Source organism: Oryzias latipes, chromosome 3, assembly GCF_053564925.1.
Source record: "Oryzias latipes strain Hd-rR chromosome 3, Olatipes_Hd-rR_3.1".
In the NCBI taxonomy this organism is placed as follows: Eukaryota; Metazoa; Chordata; class Actinopteri; order Beloniformes; family Adrianichthyidae; genus Oryzias; species Oryzias latipes.
The window spans coordinates 27129719-27151827 of NC_136239.1; the positions used below are offsets into that span (position 1 = coordinate 27129719).

At 36.6% G+C, this 22109-nt stretch overlaps 3 protein-coding genes and 1 long non-coding RNA gene across 7 annotated transcripts in view; 2 read left to right on the top strand and 2 right to left on the bottom strand.

The window, feature by feature from the left end:
• Positions 1–13870, bottom strand: part of LOC101163402 (ribosomal protein S6 kinase alpha-2) — a 29325-nt gene extending 15455 nt beyond the window's left edge. For 2 of the 4 annotated variants that reach the window (XM_078944565.1, XM_078944564.1), the window contains exons 1-5: positions 13322–13870; positions 8912–9028; positions 7748–7829; positions 5694–5774; positions 4905–4984 (exon numbers count right to left, since the gene is read on the bottom strand). In XM_078944565.1, the coding sequence (XP_078800691.1) occupies positions 4905–4984; positions 5694–5774; positions 7748–7829; positions 8912–9028; positions 13322–13426 (465 nt within the window). In that variant the 5' untranslated portion in view covers positions 13427–13870. The remainder of the gene's footprint in view (positions 1–4904; positions 4985–5693; positions 5775–7747; positions 7830–8911; positions 9029–13321) is intronic. The other 2 variants (XM_023953528.2, XM_023953527.2) reach the window with 1 other exon arrangement.
• Positions 389–3992, top strand: LOC111947152 (uncharacterized). Its single transcript, XR_002872976.2, has 5 exons — positions 389–524; positions 1049–1083; positions 1580–1737; positions 2069–2164; positions 3506–3992. It is a non-coding gene; the product is annotated as an uncharacterized LOC111947152 (long non-coding RNA).
• The window catches only part of myom2b (myomesin 2b), a 40654-nt gene continuing 32405 nt past the window's right edge, over positions 13861–22109 (top strand). Inside the window, exon 1 of the mRNA XM_078944563.1 lies at positions 13861–13923. Within this exon, the coding sequence (XP_078800689.1) occupies positions 13909–13923 (15 nt within the window). The 5' untranslated portion in view covers positions 13861–13908. The remainder of the gene's footprint in view (positions 13924–22109) is intronic.
• Positions 14753–21376, bottom strand: rnaset2 (ribonuclease T2). Its single transcript, XM_023953529.2, has 10 exons — positions 21240–21376; positions 20568–20645; positions 20358–20412; positions 18629–18678; positions 18445–18502; positions 17276–17340; positions 16965–17078; positions 16804–16849; positions 16001–16075; positions 14753–15912 (listed from the first exon to the last, which is right to left on the bottom strand). Exons 2-10 carry the CDS (start codon positions 20636–20638, stop codon positions 15718–15720), a joined length of 729 nt encoding a protein of 242 aa, XP_023809297.1. The 5' UTR covers positions 20639–20645; positions 21240–21376; the 3' UTR covers positions 14753–15717.

Sequence of the window (22109 nt, forward strand, 5' to 3'; positions counted from 1 at the left end):
TATCTTTATAGAAACTTATTTTAAGTAGATTGGAAGGCAAAAGAAAAGTGTGCATATGTTAAAAACTGTCGTGAAAGTAATTATTTAAACCTTTTTATTTAATTTAATATATTTTTAAGGGTGTCAGGAAGGGCGTCCGGGGAAAAGCTCTGCCAAACCACCTGTGCTAATCAGTGAAAGCTGATTTTTGACAGTTTTGACCCCTGACGGAATGTGCTGACACACTGTAAACCCGGATAGTCAAATGAGCTCAAAAGTTTTATAATCACTGAACTCAAAAGTAACAAACAAGTTGAGTCAGCTTAAAACCTATAAGCCGATTCAACTTTTGCCACAGTTATATGTTTATTGGACTAAAACATTTTGAGTAAATGAAACCTTGGAGTCAAAACTTATGAGTAATGAGACGTGATGACGTCATAACGTACGCCCATGAACGTGAACTCAGCCACAGAAGTCTTCAAGATGGCGGAGGTCTGATGCGAGTGTCAGCTGGCCCAAGTTGATAACGCACATACGTCTAGGTAAGTCGTATTATTTTATTTTTTATTATATTTTATGACTTTCGCCTCTGTATTATATATTTTTTACTTCTTTTGATGTTTCTTCTAGTATATCCTTTGTATTCATGACGTGCTCCATGAGTTTGTATATCTTCGAATATTTGTTCTGAATTAAACAATTATGTATGTTTTGCAGTATCATGTCACCAGAGAATTATTGCTTGTGGTTAAAAGAAGTTGTGGGGGCAAAGTTTCAAGTTTTACGTTTACCGAGTTGGTTGGCGCACATTTTAAATTATCTAACCGTTACTAGCTAACCGTTACTACTAGCTAACCGCTAGCTAGCTCCGGCAGAGCGGCTGCCACAGCCACATATACGACTCGGTGGGAATTGCCTTTTTTTTCTACTACTTTTTACCATAGGCTCTGTGATTTGGTAATTGTTTTTTTTTTTGTGTAACTTGTATTTCACGTAGTAACCTAATAAATGCAAATGTGGGCTAAGCTAGCTGCCTTACGCTAACATGTTCTCGTATCTTCTTCAGTGAACCGGCGGTGCGTTTGAAAAATAAGAGCGTAGGTAAGTTTTGATTGTAAAAAACATGGCTGCAATATCTAAGACACGAGCGGCTCTCAGTCCAATGAATCCTCCGGCTTTGGAGAACATTTGACCTTATTGACCAATTAAACTAATCATAAATAAGTAAAAATGTCAAAGCTACCTTAATGTTATGTAGCAGTTATAACTTTGTCCTGAATTGGGCTCGAGTTAAAGTACTAAATGTATCATAAAGTTTGCTTAATACTCAAAAACTGTATTTTGGCCACTGGTTTGGTTGTGATTTGTGTTTCACAATCATGTCAAATATTTTAAAATAACTTTTTTGTCTCTTCCTAAAACATCCTCTATGTCATTCTAGCTAATGCACAAGTATTTAAAAAATATTAATATAAATCATAGATTACATATTGTGGACATAGTATTGAGGCTATTGTGAAATGCAGCGGTTTTTCCAAGCTACCAGTAGCTTGAAAAAGCTTTAAAATGTGTTTAACATTTGTACATTTTTTTGTAGATGTGAGCTGAGTTTCATCGCATCACAAATGTCAACCTGGAAAAACAGTTTTATTTTGACCTGGAGAGACAGACGCAGAGGATGCTGATCTTTTTGAGACAGAAGGCAGCACGAACCGGAAGGCTCTATGCGACATTCTGCACCTCTATGATAAACAGGTGAGGTGTAACTGCATGGCATGATCAACATTATGCATTAGTATAGCTAAAAGACGGGAATGACTTGGATCGGTTCATATGAATTACTGAGCGTTTCTAATAAAGTGAATGACTGTAAATGTTTACTTCATTGGAGAAAAAATCATCAACGTTGATCCCAATGCATTTGTAAATATGAATTTAATGTCATCTTATGTTTGGTGTATTTTTTGAAATAACTGTACAATTTTAAGATTATTAAAAAGACTAGATGAACTGAACTGAGCCAGACCAAAGGGTGCAGTCATTTGATATATGTTTGCCATATTAATTTGTCTTTGTCTCTATGCAGCAAGAGCAGACTGCTGATGTCAAATGTACTTCTGTCCTGTACTGGCTTCTAATATACAAACGTGAGGAGGACCCACAGTTTTTCAAAGTTTGGAATGTAAGTACTTTATGACGGATAATGTTTTATTCACTATATAGTACCAGTGACAGTGTGCTGGTTAATACTCCAGCTGTGTGGGTAATACAACTTAACCAGAAAGTCGTACCAAAGCAATGTTGTGAGGCAAAGCACATAGTCTCCTAAAATATTGCAGCTCATCTGTGCTCCTGTACCTGACCGTGGACCTCGACTCTGGCTCGTCTGGGGCCCACAGCCGTCCCCTATTTCATCTGGATGACGCCAATCTGCTGGACTTTAAAAATGCAGTTGTTGAACTAGAAAATGTAATTCTTCTCAAAGAGTTCTGGTACATCGCCTGTCCGTCCTGGGGAGGATTTTTTTTTAATTTTATTTTTATAAAGGAGTTTTTACTAACGGTGTAAGAGGGTCTAATGGCAGGGATGCCCAGTTTAGTTTAGTCTGTTTAGTTTAGTTTAGCCAATACCTAATGTATTATGATTTCATGTTCTTGTACAATTGTCGTTGTGAAGCCCATGGAGACGACTTTTATTGTGACATAGGACTATATAAATAAATTTGAACTGAATCTTTGCTCTTAAGTTGCATTGGCAAGAAGGTGACATTCTTTCCAGCAGGTTGTGTCATTTTTATGGAGACGTTCTGTGCTGTAGTTGAAAAACTGCCCCATAACAGAGACACAACCTGGTGGAGAGTAACGAGTGCTAACTGTGAGAGCATGACATCAGGAAAGAGTTCCAGAGGGTGAATACTAGGTAAGAAGCCGGGGCAGATGGAATTCCTGGACGTGTCCTGAAAGGTGCTGACCATCTAACACAAGCTGAGAGTTATGTTGGTGAAACTGGTTAGGTGGAGGGAGGGGTGAATAAATGTGATCCTGTTTTCAGATTGTCATGTTACAAAAGCTTTTGTTTGTTTTTTTGTGTACAGTGCCTTATGGAATCATGATGATTCTTACAAATAGTCTTATTTTGATTTCATTATATTTTGTATTATATAAGCTCTGTTCTTCCAGATCCTTTTCAAGCAATAAATCAAGCTCTACATGACTTTAGTTAAAGATCACTGTATTGAATTAAGCAAATGTGATATAAGTGACGTTTTTGTTTTATTTTCTGTCTTTTTAATCAATGCATTTTATCATTTCTGTAATGAGTTTGATAAATATGTGTAAATTCTTTATTGCTTTGACTACAATGATTGAAATCATTAATTTAAATCAACTTTAATAATTTTCCTGATGTGTAATTTCTGACCTTCTCTTAAAATGTCAATTTCAGGTTGTAGTTTTGGCATAAAGTTTTCTTCCCTCAAGCGATCAATTCTTTCTTTAATACTACACTTTTTTTTCATTTGCAGATTAAAGAGTCACCAGAGGCAGACATCAGCAGCACCTCTGTTGGCATTCTGACCGTCAGCAACAACAATACAAGTTCAGTGCATTTCTGTCCGCTCAGTACAGCAGTTGTGGTGGAAGATGAGCTTGTGGTAGGCGACATTCCCAAATGGGTATTTTTTTGAGCGCTAATGTTTGTAGGGAAAGGGCAGCCTAAGAAAATACAGTTTTATGTGGGAAAAGTGTAAAAAAAAAAAAAAGGCTGATATACAATTTTTGCTTTTCTTGAAATGAATGCTCTTTTTTATAAAGTTGTATAAAGAAATGGTGTAAAAAAGATTAGAGCTCATTTTTTTTCTTTTCTTGAAGACTGATTTTTTTTTCCTTTTTTTTTATGGCTTGTGCACTTTTTCTTAACACAAATTGTGCAGTGTTTTCCTTTTTTCTTGTACCACAAGTTGTTCAAATGTACTTGTGTAAGGTGGTTTAAAAATAAACTTGCAATTAAAATTCTGCCTCAGTTTTTCTTTTGTAAGAATGGTCCTGACTAAGAAGGACAAATAAGACTAGTTTAGACTTCAAATGATTAATTTTGAGTTGAGATATATTAAAGTTTTTTAGTTAATTAACTAATGTATTAAGGTTCAATACAAACAAAATATTCTAGTTCATTAAAGTAAGAATGTTTAAGTTAGTTAAATAAAAAGTTATAGTTTAATTTTAGTTAAATAGTTTTATTTTACTCAACTCAAAGATTTTAAGTTCTAGTAACTTATACTTTTTAAGTAGGTCAACTTAAAAATTATTATGTAATCTGTTTCCTCAAAAATTTTGAGTTCACTGAACTTATTCGGGTTTACAGTGCAGGTAAACATAAGTTTAAAAATAATTTTAAAAATTATGTTTCTGTTTTATTGCCCTTGTTCAATGATTTCTTATTAAAGTCATGTATAGGAATATTCATATTTGGCATTCGGTTTCCTTTGTGTTCAGTTTAGCTCCATCTTAGTGTTTTTGTTGAGGTTTTTCCATTCAGTTCTGTTCATGATCTCCACAGTTGGTGTCTATTCTATTCTCCTTCAGTAAGTCTCATGAGCCTCAGCTGTTTTTTTCCCTTCATTTTAGTCTTACTTGGCAGTAATTTCTACTGCTTAGGATTCCACTGAAGTTATTTCACTTGTGTCCCTCAGTTCCTGTGTTTGACTTTAGCGTTTATAGTTTATTTTTTAGTCATTCTGCTTGTGCAGTGCATTTTGCAATAAAGAACATTAAATTTCTATCCACTTTTCCTGATCTCCTTCATTTATTTTCCTTTCATTCACTCTAATACACTAGAATGAAGTTAGATGTATGTTTTTATATTCATATGCTTTTTGTTTGGTTGCTTGTTTATTTAATTTCTAAGTATAGAGACAAACGTACTTCTTTGGACAGACGAGTGAAAAGGTCTCCTCCTCTGAGAAAGTCCAGGATCAGATAAAGCTTTCCTTCTGTCTGAAAAGCTGAAAGAAAATACAAATATTACAAGACAAACTCAATCAAATTATCTTTTCATTACTGTACAGGGACCTTTTTGCATTTTGTGTTGTTCTTGGGTAAATTGTATTACCGGTAATTTCTCTGAAGGTGTGGAAACTAGTAAAAAAAAACAAAAAACATATTTTCTAACTTGAAGCATTCACTCTACGTATATAAACAAAGCAATTTTGTGATTGCTCTGTGTAAAAAATTCAAAGCGTTTCCACTGGAAGTGGACTGGAATGATGGTTTGATCATTTTTTGATGCCATCGTGAGTGTTTTGTTCGCTGTGATGGCACTTGGTCGTTTCCACTGTATATTAAAGTAAACCCACCATGTCTCAATCCAAATGGTATTTAACAATATCGACATAATCAATTTATTTCATTTTGAAACGATTTTATGATGGGGTAGGTTAATTTGATTAATAACTTGCCTCAGACAGATCAATCTGGTTGAATCTTAGGAATAGAAATTTATTAATCTATTAAGTCAATTGTTACACCTCTAGTTTTTTTGTTTCATTTGTAAGAGTTCCGATGTGAGTCTTTCTAAGTTTGTATGCCATATGTAGAAAAAAGACAGAGACATAAGGATAGAATGGTAGAGGAAAATAAAATGATGTATAGAAATAGAAAGACACAGATATACAAATCACAGCAAATGTTAATATTAATAAATTGCATACATACCATAGTGGAGTTTGACTATAAACGGATGATTCACTTCAGCTAGAATGTCTCTTTCCATCTTAGATCTTACACGATCCCGAACTAAAAAGAAAATAAATACACTATTAAATTATTTAAAAGGTTTTTAAAAAAATCATTTTAGCTTGTAGTATATTCATTTCAGTTCAATTCAATTTTATTTATGTAGCAAAATATTTCAACAATAGTCGTCTCAATAGGCTTCATACAATTAATTGTATAAGAACATGAAATCAGTCATATAATATAATGGGTAATGGCTAAACTAAACTAATATATTGTAAACTAGTATACAGTATAAGGATGGATCAGTGGTCAAAGGCCTCTAATACTAAATAGAATACCATGGACTCATATCAGAGACAACGTCAAAAGTAGAACTTTTTTTTTAGAAAAATCGGTAAAGTAAACTATATATTTAAAAAGTAGTTCAAAGAATTCAAATGCTGTACTATAAATGTAAAACAACACAAAAGTGCATACCACATTAGAGTATCTAGCCATTATTTACTTTAATACTACCTCAATCAACGTACATTCTTTAGATGTCATTTACAACAGTTGATGTTGCTTTGTTCTCTGCTGCCCCTACATGACCAATCTACCAACAGTTAGATTGGTTTTCACCATCAGTCAGAAGATGGTATTGTTATTTACTGTTCATTTTTAAATGCATTAATTTTAAGTTTCCTCCATATTTAAAACAGTATCTTGTCCCCTTCAACTCACAACATTATCTCAGTCACACCTTCTTGTCCCCAGATTTCATAGAAAACCTGGAAAATATGTCTTTTGTGTTCGTGCCCCCGGGGAATGGCATAACCTTCCCACTTCAGTACACTCATGAACATCTTTACCATTATTTAAGAGAGCTCTCTCAGCACACTAACAGGTTATTTGCACTTGTTTTCATATTTCATATCAGTGTCTAGTTTCCCTAATTTGTATCTTAAACTGCACTTTTGTTTGTCAGTTATACTACTATATACTCTCTCCACTTTTCAGTTGCTATCTGCTTAACCCTTGTGCTATCTTAGATGACCCCACCCTTATATTGATGTGTTCTCCCTACCATGACAAAGGTGGAAATATTTCATGTAATCTATGGTCACCAGTGAAGATCACAAATCATTGAAGAAAAAAGGTTCAGAGCACTGTCTAGTGGGTCTAGATGACCCAACTCCCAACGTTAAAGTGCCTAGGATAGCACAAGGGTTACAAGGAGGAACCCCTCAAAAATAAGATGTACCATCTCAAGGGGCTGATCCTCCCATTGCTTAATAAACAATTAAATCAATTTGCAAATATACAAATGTGACATAAAAGCACACTTTCTGACAAAGTCTCTTAACAGATTTTTCACACTACTTCACATAATTTACATAAATCCACTAGACAGTAAAAATAATGTTAATATTTTCAAAGTTTAAATGGTTCTTATTCATTTCCAGGAAAAAAAAAAAAACATATTCAACAACTAATAATTATAAAATTCTAGGTCAAAGAAACATAATTTACTCTAATTAGACCTTTAACATTGGGCTACTGAGTATTTGGTACACACATCACAGCAGCATCTGTCCCCTTAACAGAGCAATACATTGCAACTCTTCCCGCTCTGGGGTGCAGGTTAAGAGGATTAAGGCTTGTACGAGTAAACCTGATGATCACATGACATCTGACCCTGCTTTAACAGTACTCATGGTTTACATTAATCCCAGTGGATGGGAAACTGTTCATCTGAACAGAAAGAACAAACTAACCTGTTTTGCACCAAATCTCACAGAATGTGGGACAAACGTGAGAAAATCTGTCATGAACATGTCTGCTTTTTCACAGGAAATAAGTTATTTCAGTTATCAGTAATTACTATTAAACACAATTTACTCTGCAGATTTGGATTTTCAGATGTGTCTCTAGAGGTCAGCAAATATGTGTAATTTTTTTCCCAGTCAACATCAAGAATCTTAGTATGAATCTAATCTGTTTCCATTTAAAAAAATACAAACATTTTGTATATATTTTTTTATCTTTACCTTTCAATGTGGCTTTCTTCAACACCTTCATGGCGTATAGCTGTCCTCTGTCCGCCCCCCTTATCTTTCTAACCAGGAAAACCTGAAAAGCACCAAAACATTCTGAGAGAAAATTCTTGTTGATCAAAAAATTTAATTGAAATTTATAATAGGCATAAAAACAATTAACCCCGTAACACCTGAATTTGTTTCCAGCTATGAAAAAAAAATCTAAGCAGCTTACATTGGTGTAAACAGCAAATAACAGGAGCTCTCCTGTCCAAACAAAAACAAGATCTGGTGTCTCATACCGCTGTTTAATCTTTAGTAGGTTACTAGACTAGGTCACATGTCAGGTGCTGTTGCATCATAAAGCACAATAACATGAACACTGTCATCGTGAAGAGACAGCTATGACTTAAATGGAGCCAATATGCCAAGTTGCATAAACATGCCATCCGGGTCATGTCGTGACTTGCTCTTTTTTGCTTCCAGCTCTATAAACCAGTTCCAGGTCTAACCTGCAAAGGCTCCGTCTCCAGCCCGTGCTGACCTGTAATCTACGGTAACAAGACAAAGCACCTCTACTATTTAAATAAGATTAGTGAGTTATGTGGCTTGTTTAGGCGTGGTAGCTAATCTACATTAGTAACGGTAGATCACTGGCAACAGCAAACACAAAAAAAAACTTCAAATCAAAAAAAGATTTTTTAAATATCCACTTTGTGGTCCCTTTTTGGGTTTTGGTCAGTAAGAAACCGGTCCAAATGGCTCTTTTAGTGTCAAAGGTTACAGACCCCTGGTTTCAGTTTAGGCAAATTTTAACATTGTGACAGGAGATTGTAGTTTCTTAGGCCAATTGGTTAGTAAAAAACACCTAACATACTTGATGAAAAAAAAAGTCTAAACCATTGAAGGCATACATACTTATAAACGAAATGCTTAAAAAGGCTGGAGGAAAAAAAACATACTTTCTAGCAACAAATTTTCATAGCTCACTTCACTGTATGTTGGAAAGCTCATACATAGTAGCAGAAAATTTAAAGGCAAAGTGAGAATGAAAAGTTTGCATCCATGTTTATCTCAATTTCAAGAGGACCCTGTCTCCTTATGATGAACCAATTGTTGTCAGAAATATTTTCTCTATTAGTGGCAAAAATTCAGAGTTTTGGTAAGTTTTGCTACCTTTCCATAAGAGCCTTGTCCCAGCACCTTCAGAAGCTGGAACTGAGAAGGATCTGCTTTTTCACAACCTTCCTTCACATGGTGGCTGATGTCAATCTCCTTGAGTAAACTCTCATCCTAAAAATAAAAGCACACATTTTTATCAACAACTGTAAAGATAATGACAGAAAACAAAACAGTCAAACTCCAGTAACTTAAGTAACTTAAAAGTTGGAGATCTAATTAGAACAATTAACATGATCCCATGTTTAAAAAATCCTTTCCCTGAACCAAACAGACTACTTTTGCAAGGAAAACATTAGATGACCTTTCCAAGAAAAGATCTACAGTTAAAATATACATAATTCTCTGCCAATGCACATAGAACATTTTGGCTGAGTTTACTAAATGCTATCTGTTTGCAACAAATTTGTCGAAGACATTTAGATGTTTTATCACAAGGAAAAGAGGTGAAAAACGTCACCCTTCCTGCAAACAGTCTTTTCCAACATCTTAACTCAGGCAGGAGGCTCGAAGGAAAAAACATCATGCCATGCTATTCTTAAGCCTTTTTTAGAAAACAAAACCCATGTATGCGTTAATATATCACCTTTGGCACACAAAAGAACGCATTTTTATTAAATATTAATTATTTTCCTGAAATCTTTTCCAACTCTGAAGTAAAACGACTCCATCTCTGAGACACCGGCTTTCTCTACGTGTGGGTGAGGCTCATTTTATGACGTCAACTTAAAGTCAGCCTCAGCAGTTTCTCAGCATGCAAACTTTTGCAAAGATGGATGTGTATACTGTGCATATAAAAGGAAAGAGTTTTTGCCAAACGTGGAGAAAGTGTGTGTTTGTGTTAGCTTGGGGGTGGTGCTGGCTGAGCAGACTCTTCCTGGAGGGGACTGTTCTCACTGGTCTACGTCAGCTCAAGAGAATCCCCTCGTTTTCGTGGATTGGGAGGGGCTGGTGCTCAGAAATGCGTGAACAGATCAAAAATACTGCTTTGGGGTGTCTTTTTGTGGGTAATAAACATTGTAATACACTTAAACGCTAAAAGAATTGATTTTGCATGGTATAGGACAATTGACTCTTCTTAAGTGCAATACTTTAGTCATCATACAATAGGTGCAGAATCTTCAACAGACTGCTTTTTTAGACCACCTCTCTACTTAAACACAAGCATATTTTGTTGTGCTTCACATGCTCATCACAGTCTAATTTTTTTATTTTAATCCCACTGTATTCATGTTTAATCCCTTTGCTGCTGTGTTGCCATAACAATTGTGCTATCCTAGGCACTTTACCATTGGGAGGTGGATCATCTAGACCCACTAGACAGTGCGCTGAACCTTTTTTCTTCAATGATTTGTGATCTTCACTGGTGTCCATGGATTACATGAAATCTTTCCACCTTTATCCACCTTTGTCATGGTAGGGAGAACACGTCAATGTAAGGGTGGGGTCATCTAAGATAGCACAAGGGTTCAACTGGGACCTGAGTCCCTATACCATAAACATGTAAATGTGAACTGAAAACTTGACTCTGGGCTGTAGACTTTTTTTTTTACATGTTTAATTTTTATATACCGTGAGGAAACACAAACTAATCATACTGGGAAACTGAAAATAAGTTTGAAAAACATGACTTAAAAGATTAGAATACTAACATTTGACATAAAAATGAATTGTAATACTGGACTACTTTTTCAATGCCTTATAGATGGGAAAAAAACAATTAACTTAGTGACTGCAAGATGCCATGGTTCTGTGGGTACAAAATATTATTGCAATAACCCCTTCACGCCAGTAAAATGAAATGTAACATTCAGGATCCACTTAATTTAGTGGAATATTTCATTCCTATAACTGGATAAATTCAAGCATGAAGGGATTCAAATCTCTTGTTTTTTTTTAAAGAACCTTTGGACATATAAGTATATATATTTTGTTGACACACTGTACAGCATGGGTAAAAGTTTTCCCTTTGGTTTAACTACTCTAGTCCTAAATGTAACATTCTTAAAGTTTCTGTAGGTTTTTTACTACCAGTGTATTGCTTAATCAATTTAATTAATTAAATAATCGTTCTCGCTGTAAAAGGATTAACTCTAAGTTGACAAACACTTGAAACCCAAAGATCAGAGAATTTATTTTCAAGGACTAATAAAAAATAATCATTGGGTAATATATTAGTATTGCACAAACTTAAAGGTTATTTTACTGTTTGCTATTTTTTTGCTTTTGTTTATGGCAGTACAGTGTGTGATTTTGTTGTGAATCAAGAATTGCTAACTCTTCCTTTCAGGTTTTTCGCTAGAAAAAGTCAAATGTGGTGATAGAGAATAATTAGCTGAACCCTAAAAAAATATTGTCATAACTTTAAAGTCCCATTGCAATCATCTTTTGATCTGTTGTAAAAGCCTTCCCAATGGTCTTTGATTATGCCGTTTCTAGCCCAAATCAAAAAAAGTGTCGTTTTCTAGGACATGTTTTCTGCAGTGACAGTAGTTTATTAGAAATTCATCTCTGAGTTGTGGCTGGGACTGAGTAATCCTGTCTTCATTTCCCATCATCTTTAGCACCTACATCACTGCTAAAGGCTTTTTCCATTGCCCTTTTTGTCTACCCTAGATTCACGATTTGACTAAATAAATATTGGCTTAACCCTTGTGCTATCTTAGATGACCCCACCCTTACATTGACGTGTTATTCCTACCATGACAAAGGTGGATAAAGGTGGAAAGATTTCATGTAATCCATGGACACCAGTGAAGATCACAAATCATTGAAGAAAAAAGGTTCAGAGCACTGTCTAGTGGGTCTAGATGACCCAACTCCCAATGGTAAAGGGCCTAGGATAGCACAAGGGTTACGCGTGTCTCCTATCATGAAAAAATGTTAAAAACACCATCATTGGAGTGTCTCTTTTATGTGCTGCAATTCTGTGCACTAATTTAATTGGGGAATGAAATGCACTTTTTTTCATTTGTAGAGTGGAGGTAAGATCCACCTCCGTGCCGGTTCCAAGCCCGGTTTGAGAAGGTTGCGTCAGGAAGGGCATCCGGCGTAAAACATTGCCAAGTTTACCATGCGACTTGTTCGCTGTGGCGACCCCTGATGGGTGAAGCCGAAAGAGGAAGAAGAAGTAGAGTGGAGGTAAGATGCCCCTCTGACCACATCCCACTTTTAAGGCCTATTTTTGGATATGTATGTGAGCTTAACATTTGACCAAAACCCTGGATTTACAGAGGTCATAATACTAGATGATGATCAGTCACTAAAGTGTAGCACCTCACTGAATGCCTGACAGCTTACCCTTAGTTTTTCCATCTGTGCAGTAAGTTTAATACTTTGTTCATATTCAGCTGAAATATTGCTAAGATAATTTCAGGTATAAAATGTTTCCATTTGAACTATATAGCTATAGAATAAATACAATAAAACAAATAAGTCAAGTCCCTATTTCGACTCTTCAGTGTGTAACCTAAGATGCAAACTGTTTATGAGAGAAATCCATCAAAACTAAACAGGTCTATACATAATACAGCGATAAATAACACAGGATTTTCCTTAACTAAAAGCACAAGTCCTTTTTTTTTGGCTTGCTTGATTGGCTATGTTGTTTTCTTTCTGAGCAGTGAGTTAAGGCTTTTGTGCAGCTCCCGGGACACTCATTTAACGCTGAACTCTCCCTCACAGTGAAGGAATGAGCAGGGCAGTTCCCTTCATGGAGCTGCCATGCCACACACTGCACACTGCAGAGCAACGGGGAGCAAACCTGGCAAACCATGGTAAGTCCTTGGCATTTAGAAAAGCAGGCAGGTCATAGGTGATGGGTCAGTTAGATTAATCAGCACTCACAATCAAAACAGAGAGTGCATTGTAGACTTTTCTAACTCAAACATGACTCCCTGTTCATTATGGCAAGTTGTGTGTAACAGGTTTCTTTGAGAAGTCTCATGAGGTTTACCTGAAAAAAAAAATCTATGCAGGTGGATCTAATAATGCAGTCTCACGGTCAAATATTTGTCTTCTCTGCTGGTTTGTTTGGGCTATTATTAGAAGTCCACAGCTGAGGCTGTCAGCTGTATCAATCTGTCTGGATCCATTTATCCAGCAACCTGCCTGCCTTGTTTGGCTGTTGGAGTGTCTGTCTGAATGCATTTCCATAGAACCCGTCTCACTCTGCCTTAACCCAGTCACCACATGCCTGTTCTGCAGGCAGACAGTGCAGCATGCATCCTCATCCAACAATGTAAACACAACTCTTTCCGTGACGCACTCTTTACATGCACACTTGAGGAGTGTGTGTGTATGTGCTGTGGTGCAGCGGGATGCAGCTTGGAAGCATTCACCTCTCTCAGAAAATACCAGGCGCGTGTGCGCAACACAAGTTTTGGAGCAGAGACATGAACGACCCACCTCCAGCTGACAGAAGCCGGCGCTGTTCTTGCTGCGGGCCGCTTTGCTCTTCAAATAAATAGAAAGCCATCTCCGCACTGTGAATTTTCGCGTGCTGGTATCCATAACAACGACGAGTCGTTTGGACCTATCCCATAATAACGAGCATTCCCTTGACAGGGGATGTCCTAGGAGCCTTGCGTTTGTCGCGTCCTTAGTTTCCCCGCTGCTTCATCCTCCTTCCCTTGCGTTCAAGATTCACCCATCATCGTCCTCCTGCGCCGCCCGTCTCTCCACCTGTGCCCTTCCCTCCCTCCTGCTGTCTCAGCGGCAGTGAGCTGGATCAGGGCTGCAGAGCCAGAGCCACGCAGCCTCACGGCGGGGTGTCGCAGCAGAGGGCTCTGCGTAAAGAAAGCTGACGGCGAGATCTGTTCCGCTGAATCAGGAGAGGTGTGCGCGCGCTGCCGCCTCGCGGCGTGGCCTGTGCGTGGTCATCTCCATCCCCTGCTGCTGTCTTTCCCTGCAGAACAACGGATTGCCACCCGTCACATTTGTTCGTGCGCCGCCGGCGAGCTCTCCACCCCGCCCTCCCCGTGCCTCCCAACAGCATGCAGCAACAGCTGGTGAGGTCACACACACATGTGAACCAGCAACCGCCTCTGCTGTACATTCTCATCTGCCCTACCCGCTTCACGGTACATCATTTAAGCATTTTGCATGCAGATCAACTGTGTTGCAGCAGGCGGTCAAGAGCGTCGAGGGAAGAAACCAAGATCAGTGATGATGACGGTCAGGGGGGACAGCAATCACTTAGATTAATCTGATTGATATGAACGAGCATATGCAGGCACGCGCGTGGAGGTATTTGGATCTGTCACATCAGCAGCTTTGCAGAGCTGCAGTGTTACATAACCATATACAGATAAGAGCTGGGTGGAGAGGTAGAGACCAAATTAATGAAAGGTGGGGGTAAAGGAGGCCAGATTATGTGTCCATGACTGACCCAGGCTTACATTTTCTCTAAAATCTTTCAGCAAGGTCAACATTTTTTTTTGCTCCAGTGCTCTGGAAAAAAAACGTGTTGATTTCATGACTGTCACCAGTTTGACAGGATGTGGAACACATTTGTACTGAATGTCCGTTGTTTGGGCACATTGTGGCACAAATAAAAATGTAATCAGATGTGTTCAATCTGTTGTGCTGAGTTGTGGGCGGAAAGTCGGGATTATAGTCTGGTGTCTTTGTCCTGGCAGGATTAGAGCTCTGTAAGGGGATCACCACATTCATATTTACACAGGCCGGCAGACTATGAGATAGACATCTTTGGATAAACATGTGTTATTAAAATAAGGAAAATTGACAGGAAAAGGCATTAAGTAACATATTTTGGAGACAATTGGCACCTAAAATGATTTAGAGTGATGCATTTATGGTAAATTAAGAGAATATGAATGCCCCTTCAGCATTTTATTCACAAAGATACATTTTAATCACCACAACATAAAAACACAGTTAAGAACTTTAATAATTTTTCACAAAAGCTGTTCATTCCTTTCTTTCACAACAACTATTTGTCTTTAGCCGTTAGTTAAAAAAAATAGAAAGTGTCATTCATAATGCAAAGACAAAAGTCTAATTAGAAAAGATAATTGTATGAATTTGAGTGACATATTTTTGCTCTTTTACATTTCCAAACTCATCCTGTATCTCCTTAAAATTAAAGTTTCATAGAGACACACAGACGTGGAAATTCAGAGAATGACATGACATCAAAAATGATCAAGATGTTTATAATTCATAAAACAAAAAACTATAATAAAAGGTTTTGAGGGAAATCATTACAACCTCTATAGACAACAGAAATTGTTGCCCAAAAAGTGCACTTTATCTACATTTCTGTGCAAACAGGCTTCAAAATATAGAAAACACTGAATTCAAATTTAGGATTCTGAAGATATTTTTGTCGTAAAAAAGACATAAGGAAAAAGAAACATATGTGACATGCAGCGCAAAAACATAAAAACTAGAAAGAAACAATCATAAAATCCATCTAGTTCTTTCAAAAGCCTTAGACTAAATATGGCAGATGTTTGGTTCGTACCAGGTTACCTGTATATAAAGATTTCTATGATTGGGCACATGTGAAAGTTCATTTGAACTCTGGGGCATACCAAAAAAAAAAAAACAGCAAACTCTGATAAGCCTAAAATAAATTGTGGCGCGATTCACCAACAGTGAGAACGAAGATGGACTGTTCAGTAGCCCAAAGCGCATTCATGACCCACTAAGAGCAAGAGACGTAAGCGCCATGCATCTGTAAAAGGAAAACCATGTCTGCAACCAAAGTGACATTAGTAGATTGCTCTGCCTGATAAAACAATGTGAATGTTGTTGCAACGATATCAGTAAATAACTATTCAAGGAAGTGGTGGGTAATACACCGGGATGTCAGGGTCACACACACTGAATCCTGAAGCTTTCTTAGCACCTCTGAAATGGTCCCAGCCTGTTTTTGCAAAGGTTTCCTTGGCTGATTGTTTCTCACAATCCATCAGTGTGAAGTCCGAGTCGAAACAGATCTCAATCTGACCCAAACTCTGGAAATCTCCACCCTAGTATCAACAAAAATAAAAACCACAGACGATCAAAATAACAAACTACATAAAATCGAAGTGTATGCAAAGCTGTGAGTGTTTGTACCTTGGATGAATGGACACACTGGATCTTAGGCTTGAAGCCATAGACATTCTCAATCGCTCCTTCAACTTGTGAAAACTGCACAACAGACAAGAGTTTTAGTACAGGATGGCAATCACATTTACTTTTTTCAGTTTCATTTTTACAAATACAGTTTCAAATAAAACAAAATATAGAAGGGAAAAAAAACTACTTTCACTTCCATTCAAATAAAAAAGGCTAAATAAACCCAAGCTATTTCATGGTCTTCTATTTGGCTTTATTCATTTTTAAAGATGTGTTCTATGTGTGCACAAGATGTGGAGTGTATTTTATAAAAAAGTGCACTTTAGTAAAGTTATCTTCACTTTTTTTTCTTTCACTAATCATGTGCACTCAAATGACAAACGCAATGAGAGATCAGTTTTTACCTCAAGAAAAAAAAACTTAAACAATCAATGTCCTCCTTAGGCTTCACCAACGTTCATAATGCAGCCGTTATGATTCAAAACAGACATGATGTAACTCTGTGATGTGTCAGTAGACATACACTTCTCTGTCTTCCATTTGTAATGTTGTTGACCCTAAACTCTTCTTTGTCTTAATACACCCAAAAAAGCTGCCAGGTGAGTCACAAATGGAGCTTTGGTAAGTCAAATGTGAGATTTATAAACCTTATATTGCCATAAAAAACGGAGACAGCTACTTCTGGACACTCCTTTGGGTTAAACAAACAGTGAAATCAAAGTAGTATTTTTAGTACCGGTAGTAGTAGTTTTATTTTGATGTGTCATATCATTTTTTGTGATTTAAAAGATCATACGTACAGGGTAGTATTTGTCAGAGGGGGTAATCCCAAACTTCACCAGGACACTGCAACAACCAAGTCACAGATTTCAATGTATCATTGTTGTGATAAGCATGACATATAGAGGACAGGTTGCTTCAAACAGGCTTAGGTATTTTGCAGTGTGTGAGTGTTGTGCACCTGCTTAAGTCCAGTTTGTGATAGAGTTCCAGTGCTTTGCTGAAATACTTGTGCTGACTGTTCAAAGACTCTGCCTTGGCAGCACAAGTCCCATGTTTGTGCCACTCGTACTTCCTGTAACAAAGAAGCAAAAGTGAAATAAATAAAAAAAAGGTCAGGAAATAAGTGTTCGACCAAGGCCATGACACATAATCTCAGACTGTTGAGATTCAAAACAAACTACATTTCTGATGTATGAAATGTGTAGTATCTTTACATATTTAAAATGTTAGTTAAACCAAGTTTAACTAAGTTTGATGGGCCAAACTTACCAGAAGCTGACAGATGAGCGATTACGCAAATCAGGCCAACTCTTGTTCATGTCAGGAAGCAGATCCTGAAACAGATTTATTTATTAGAAGCAGTGATGAGGCTGAAACAAAACTCTGAAGAAAGGAAGTAGGGGAAAATGCACTCAATAAATTACTAGACTGTGGGAAAAGCATGCCTAGTAAGTAAATTCATCACTAAACCACAAAAACAGGCAAGAATTGTATTTAAAAAATATATGAAAAACTCTGTCAAAATATTGCCATTTTTCTTTCTTTCTTGTAAATCTTAAAACTTTTAATGTGAAGCAATTTTTTTAGTGTTGATCAAACTTTTAACAAAATGTTTCATGTTTTGGACCTGAATATAAAACAAATAAAACAAGTAATTCTGTAGTTTTCTTTTAATACCTTTACTTGAAACCCCTAAATACAATTGGTTAATTATTATGTCAATGTTGACTCTTTTTCTCAAATTCTATAGAATTTCTATAAAATGTGGGATGATGGTAAAAAACAAACATACTTATTAAAACATACCTATCTCCCCTTCTCATTTGCCAGCAGCATAAACATTAAACTTTACAGTAAACTACTCTAACACTTTTAAAGCATTGCTGCACTTTAATTTAGCTTTCCTAACTCCTTTGTGAGGAAGCCTGAGTGACAAATGATCCATTTACCTGTTAGGAAACTTAAACAAAAAATTATTTAAACATTAATTGATTTGGGATCAGCTGTTTTTTAAATAAACAAAACAAAAAACAAAAAAACACCCCAGTATTTCCCAAGGGTGACATTGTTCTATAGTGAAAGAGAAAATGTCATCATGCCATGTCCTGAGTTACCGTCTAACATCAGTCTAGACATTTTTGGGAAAATAGGATTGAATTATTATTTTTTTCAAAAAGGAAGGAGGAAGGTTTGACACACACACAACTTGTGGGGAAGAAAAAGCAGTCAATAAAGACACAGAAATGCACTAGTCACCATTTGTTTCTACCATTAACAGCTAAACAAAAAAGTAAAAAAGAATGAAAAAGGTTTTATTAAGTCCACCCTCCTACAGTCACAGATGATATACACGGTCTACATATTGTAGATACATAGAAATAAAAAGACTTTAATATATTGTTTCTACTTCTATTTGGTTTGATTAAACTGTATTATACCTCTATCAAAGAAGGGTTGAAATGCCATGAGGAATTGCAGTCCATGCCCTTATCAGGCCTAAAAAAACAATAAAAATCCCAACGTAAGCAGTCTGATTGAAGGAAAAAAACATTTTTCAGACAACCTTCAGTGTAAAACAGCATGGATTATCCAGCAGGATTCAAACTATTTCCATTTCCTTACCAGAGTCCATGCAGCGTCCAGTAGCTGATGTTTGGATGGCAGTGCTCCATCTGGCAATGATAAATAAAAAGTCACTGCTAATTCTACAACTGCCATTGCTGCTGGTGGTAAGAAAAAACTAGGAACAAAAACAACACTTTTAAATATTTTTACATAAACAGCAGACAAAAAACATAAATTGAACAATCCAGGACAGTTTAAAGAACTAACATTTCTGCACTTAAATACATATTATAATAAAACAGTTCAATAATTTCCAGTTTAACAGCAGTGGATAAAAGAAAAAATATAAATTAAACCCATTGTGGGAAATTTGCTTCAATCAGGGCAAAGCTATACTCCTGCCTTCTTTTAAAGACAGAACTGAGAACAAAATCACAGGACAGCACGGTAAGCATAAAATAGAGGATGTGAGTCTTATGCTGTGACTAAAGGAGACATAATTCTCCTGCACGCAGTCCCGATGTTACCATCTTCAAACAGTGTTGCTGACACACAGCTACTCTCAAAACCCCGACATCACATGCTGTCAAAGAAATATATGTTTAGCATTTTTCTTTTCCCAGCGAGGGGATCATCGCTGAACTCGACAGCCTTGACGACAGAGTTAATCCTGCTTATGAGTCTGATGGCCAATCATAACTTCTTCTGTAGCACTGCAGGGGCCAACTCCCATTACATTTTGATACTGTGATTTAAAAAGAAAAAAAAATACAAGTTTCCAAACAAATGACAACATTTAAATGAAAAGTGATTTTCTATCATTTCTATAACATTTTGTTCTTGAGAAATGTATTTTTTTTTTTAATTTTTTAAACAGCAAACCATTTCGAGGTACAGGACTTAACAAGATAGATCAAACACCTTCAGGGAATTTGGGCTAGCCCTACTAGTAATTTAGCAATTGTGAATCCACTAAAGTAAAAGCAAAAGCCCTTGAGGTTTAATTAATTCGAGGCAGCAGTAGACTGTGTAGAAATTCATCTGAGATATCAGACATCTCACATTAACTCTACCTCTTAAAAAGTGAAGATTTTATCATCAACTGCCCTCTGGATTTATACGAGGATCAATAAAAACTGAAGATGGTTATTTTTTCCACATTTGCTTCTCAATCTTTTACAAACTTAATGTTTATCTCAGAATGTAACAACAGGACAGCAGACGGCTGTGTACATGTCAGTTCATGGTGTGTAACATCAAGGATGCTTGTTCCTCAGAAGATGTTAGCAGCAGTAGAACCGTCCCCCCCATCAACCACCAACATTAAATGCTTAGTGCTAGTGCTTTTATTTGCGAGTTATGGCAATGGGTGGTTTTACATCCACCTCATTACTGGCAGTGGAAACAAAAAAGTGAACAGCTTTGTCTTTTACTTCCTTATTTATTGATAAACTATGCATCAGTTGGGATTTTGGAAAAAGTAATCTCAAGAAAGGTTATTGATGCGACAAACTTATGCTGGAAACCACAAGAGGAAGAATTCCATGGATGTTTGAAGGAACAGCAAAAACACTGTCTCACTTCCTCATTTTAAAGGGTGAGACCTAATTTCTCTGCTTCCCAAAAAGTTAGAGTTGCTTTAGTTTATTTATTTGCATTCAGGGGGGTTTATTGCTGCAATCTATTGTAATGAAATGAAAAAACAAAACAAAAACCTCAGATCGCATGTGTTAGTGCAAGATGAAAAATGCAAAATAAAGTAAATGAATAAAGCTGAGAAACTCACAGAGCAGAAGGTGTTGGGCCAGTGGTGGGTCAGGATCAGTTTGCTCCACATATGGCTGAAATACACACACGTTTCAAAGCAGCCCAGACTTATTTCAAATCAGATCAACACAATGTTATTTGGTGAAGTGAGGCAATTATTATATATTGGAGCAGAAGCAGAAATTTGCCATTGTAAAAAGGCTGACAGCTTTGCATTTTCTATACTTACTGAGGAGAAATAACAGCAGCCCAGGACACGCATGCGCACAGGGCGAGCAGAGAAAGAACGTGGAGCCTCATGATTTACCTTAAATACAATTCCTCTGTTAAAAGATGCATCTTACCCAAAAAAATATGTGAAATAATGACAAAATGTTTTCGGTCTCTGGAAGTCGATCTGCGTGAGCTGAGATGCTCATTTCTATAGTAAACACATTTAAAAATGAAAAACAAACAAACAAAATCTTCTTCAACTTAAAAAATGTGTTAACATTTTGCTTTTAATCGCTTTAAACCTCACTGGTCTTTTGCATGATTTTTTAAGCTATTATTTTCCCCTTTCTATCCTTTTATTTTAAGGTGAGGAACTTGAAACGTCTGACCAAACGAGCACTCACGAGGCTGACCGATTCTTGACGGAAAAGGGCGAAGTAACAACACGAATCTTTGTAATGTTAAGAACAGGATTTTTGTTGCATTCAAATTACATAAAGTCCCTACATTTCAGCACTCATTGTTCATATCTGGAACTTCACTTCAAGTACAGCGTGTCCAAATTATAGTTAAAATAGTTTAAACAACGTCTTGTGTTTTGACACAGTCTTGCCGTCTCAGTACAAAAGCTAGAATATTTAGCCTCGATGTGTAAAAAAACAAACAGACAACATTTAAATCGACTTACCGAGTAAATATGAGCTATTGAGTGTTTGCAGGAACTGGTTAAACAACAGGAGTGTGAACCGGGAAGAGCCGGTTGTTTACTATTTATTGTCCCACCACGACTCTGGTTAAGGACTGTCACCTTAACCAATCGTGAGCTCCGCTCACGTCAACGTCATCACGTTCCAAGCTCCGGTAAACCTCGAGTCAAAAACAGGTCCGGAAGCATTTCAACTTTCATTTTGAGTGTAAGTTATAGATTTAAGAATTAAAATTAACTCGACCAAATTGACAATTACATAAGACGTGTGTGTTTCATCTTAAAATATATTCTGATAAAAAACAGACAGACTTCGACCATGACACGACAGACTTCGACCATGGCCTGAAGAGAATGTTAATTCCAGCAGAGGTCGCTATTACTCTTTTTCACACGCTTGAATCTTTAATTATGCACAACTCCCTCATATTCCGTATAACAACCATTGTCTCTGTGATGCTTGCCAACGTTGTTGAAATGTAAGGAAGTATGCAAATTAGAAATATTGTCACTCACCTCACTATGAGGGTGAAGTCAGAATTTACATTATCCCATCTTTAAAACATGGCAGCATTCATGCAACTGTGAAAAGCATGTACTTTTAACAGAAAACTGACAGAAAATTCTTCTGCAGGTAAATATGAATCCACTAAATTTTTAAAATCACTCAAGATGAAAACAAAATGTCATTTTACAAGAGTGCATTTAAAAAAGTGAGTGAAGCTTTTATGCATATATGCTAGTTTATATAGAACATTGAAAATACATTTTAGATCTTTTTCATAGGACATTCACTTTACAGAACTTTCACCCATTGTTTTTGTTCACAAAGCTACACAGTGACACAGGTTA

Excerpts from the sequence above, each read along its gene's own strand:
- rnaset2 (XM_023953529.2), bottom strand. The coding sequence starts at position 20,638 with ATGAGGCTCCACGTTCTTTCTCTGCTCGCCCTGTGCGCATGCGTGTCC. Across the intron at positions 20,413-20,567 it reads GCTGCTGTTATTTCTCCTCA|CCATATGTGGAGCAAACTGA; the intron begins GTAAGTATAGAA and ends TGTGTATTTCAG. Across the intron at positions 17,079-17,275 it reads CGCTCATCTGTCAGCTTCTG|GAAGTACGAGTGGCACAAAC; the intron begins GTAAGTTTGGCC and ends TCTTTGTTACAG.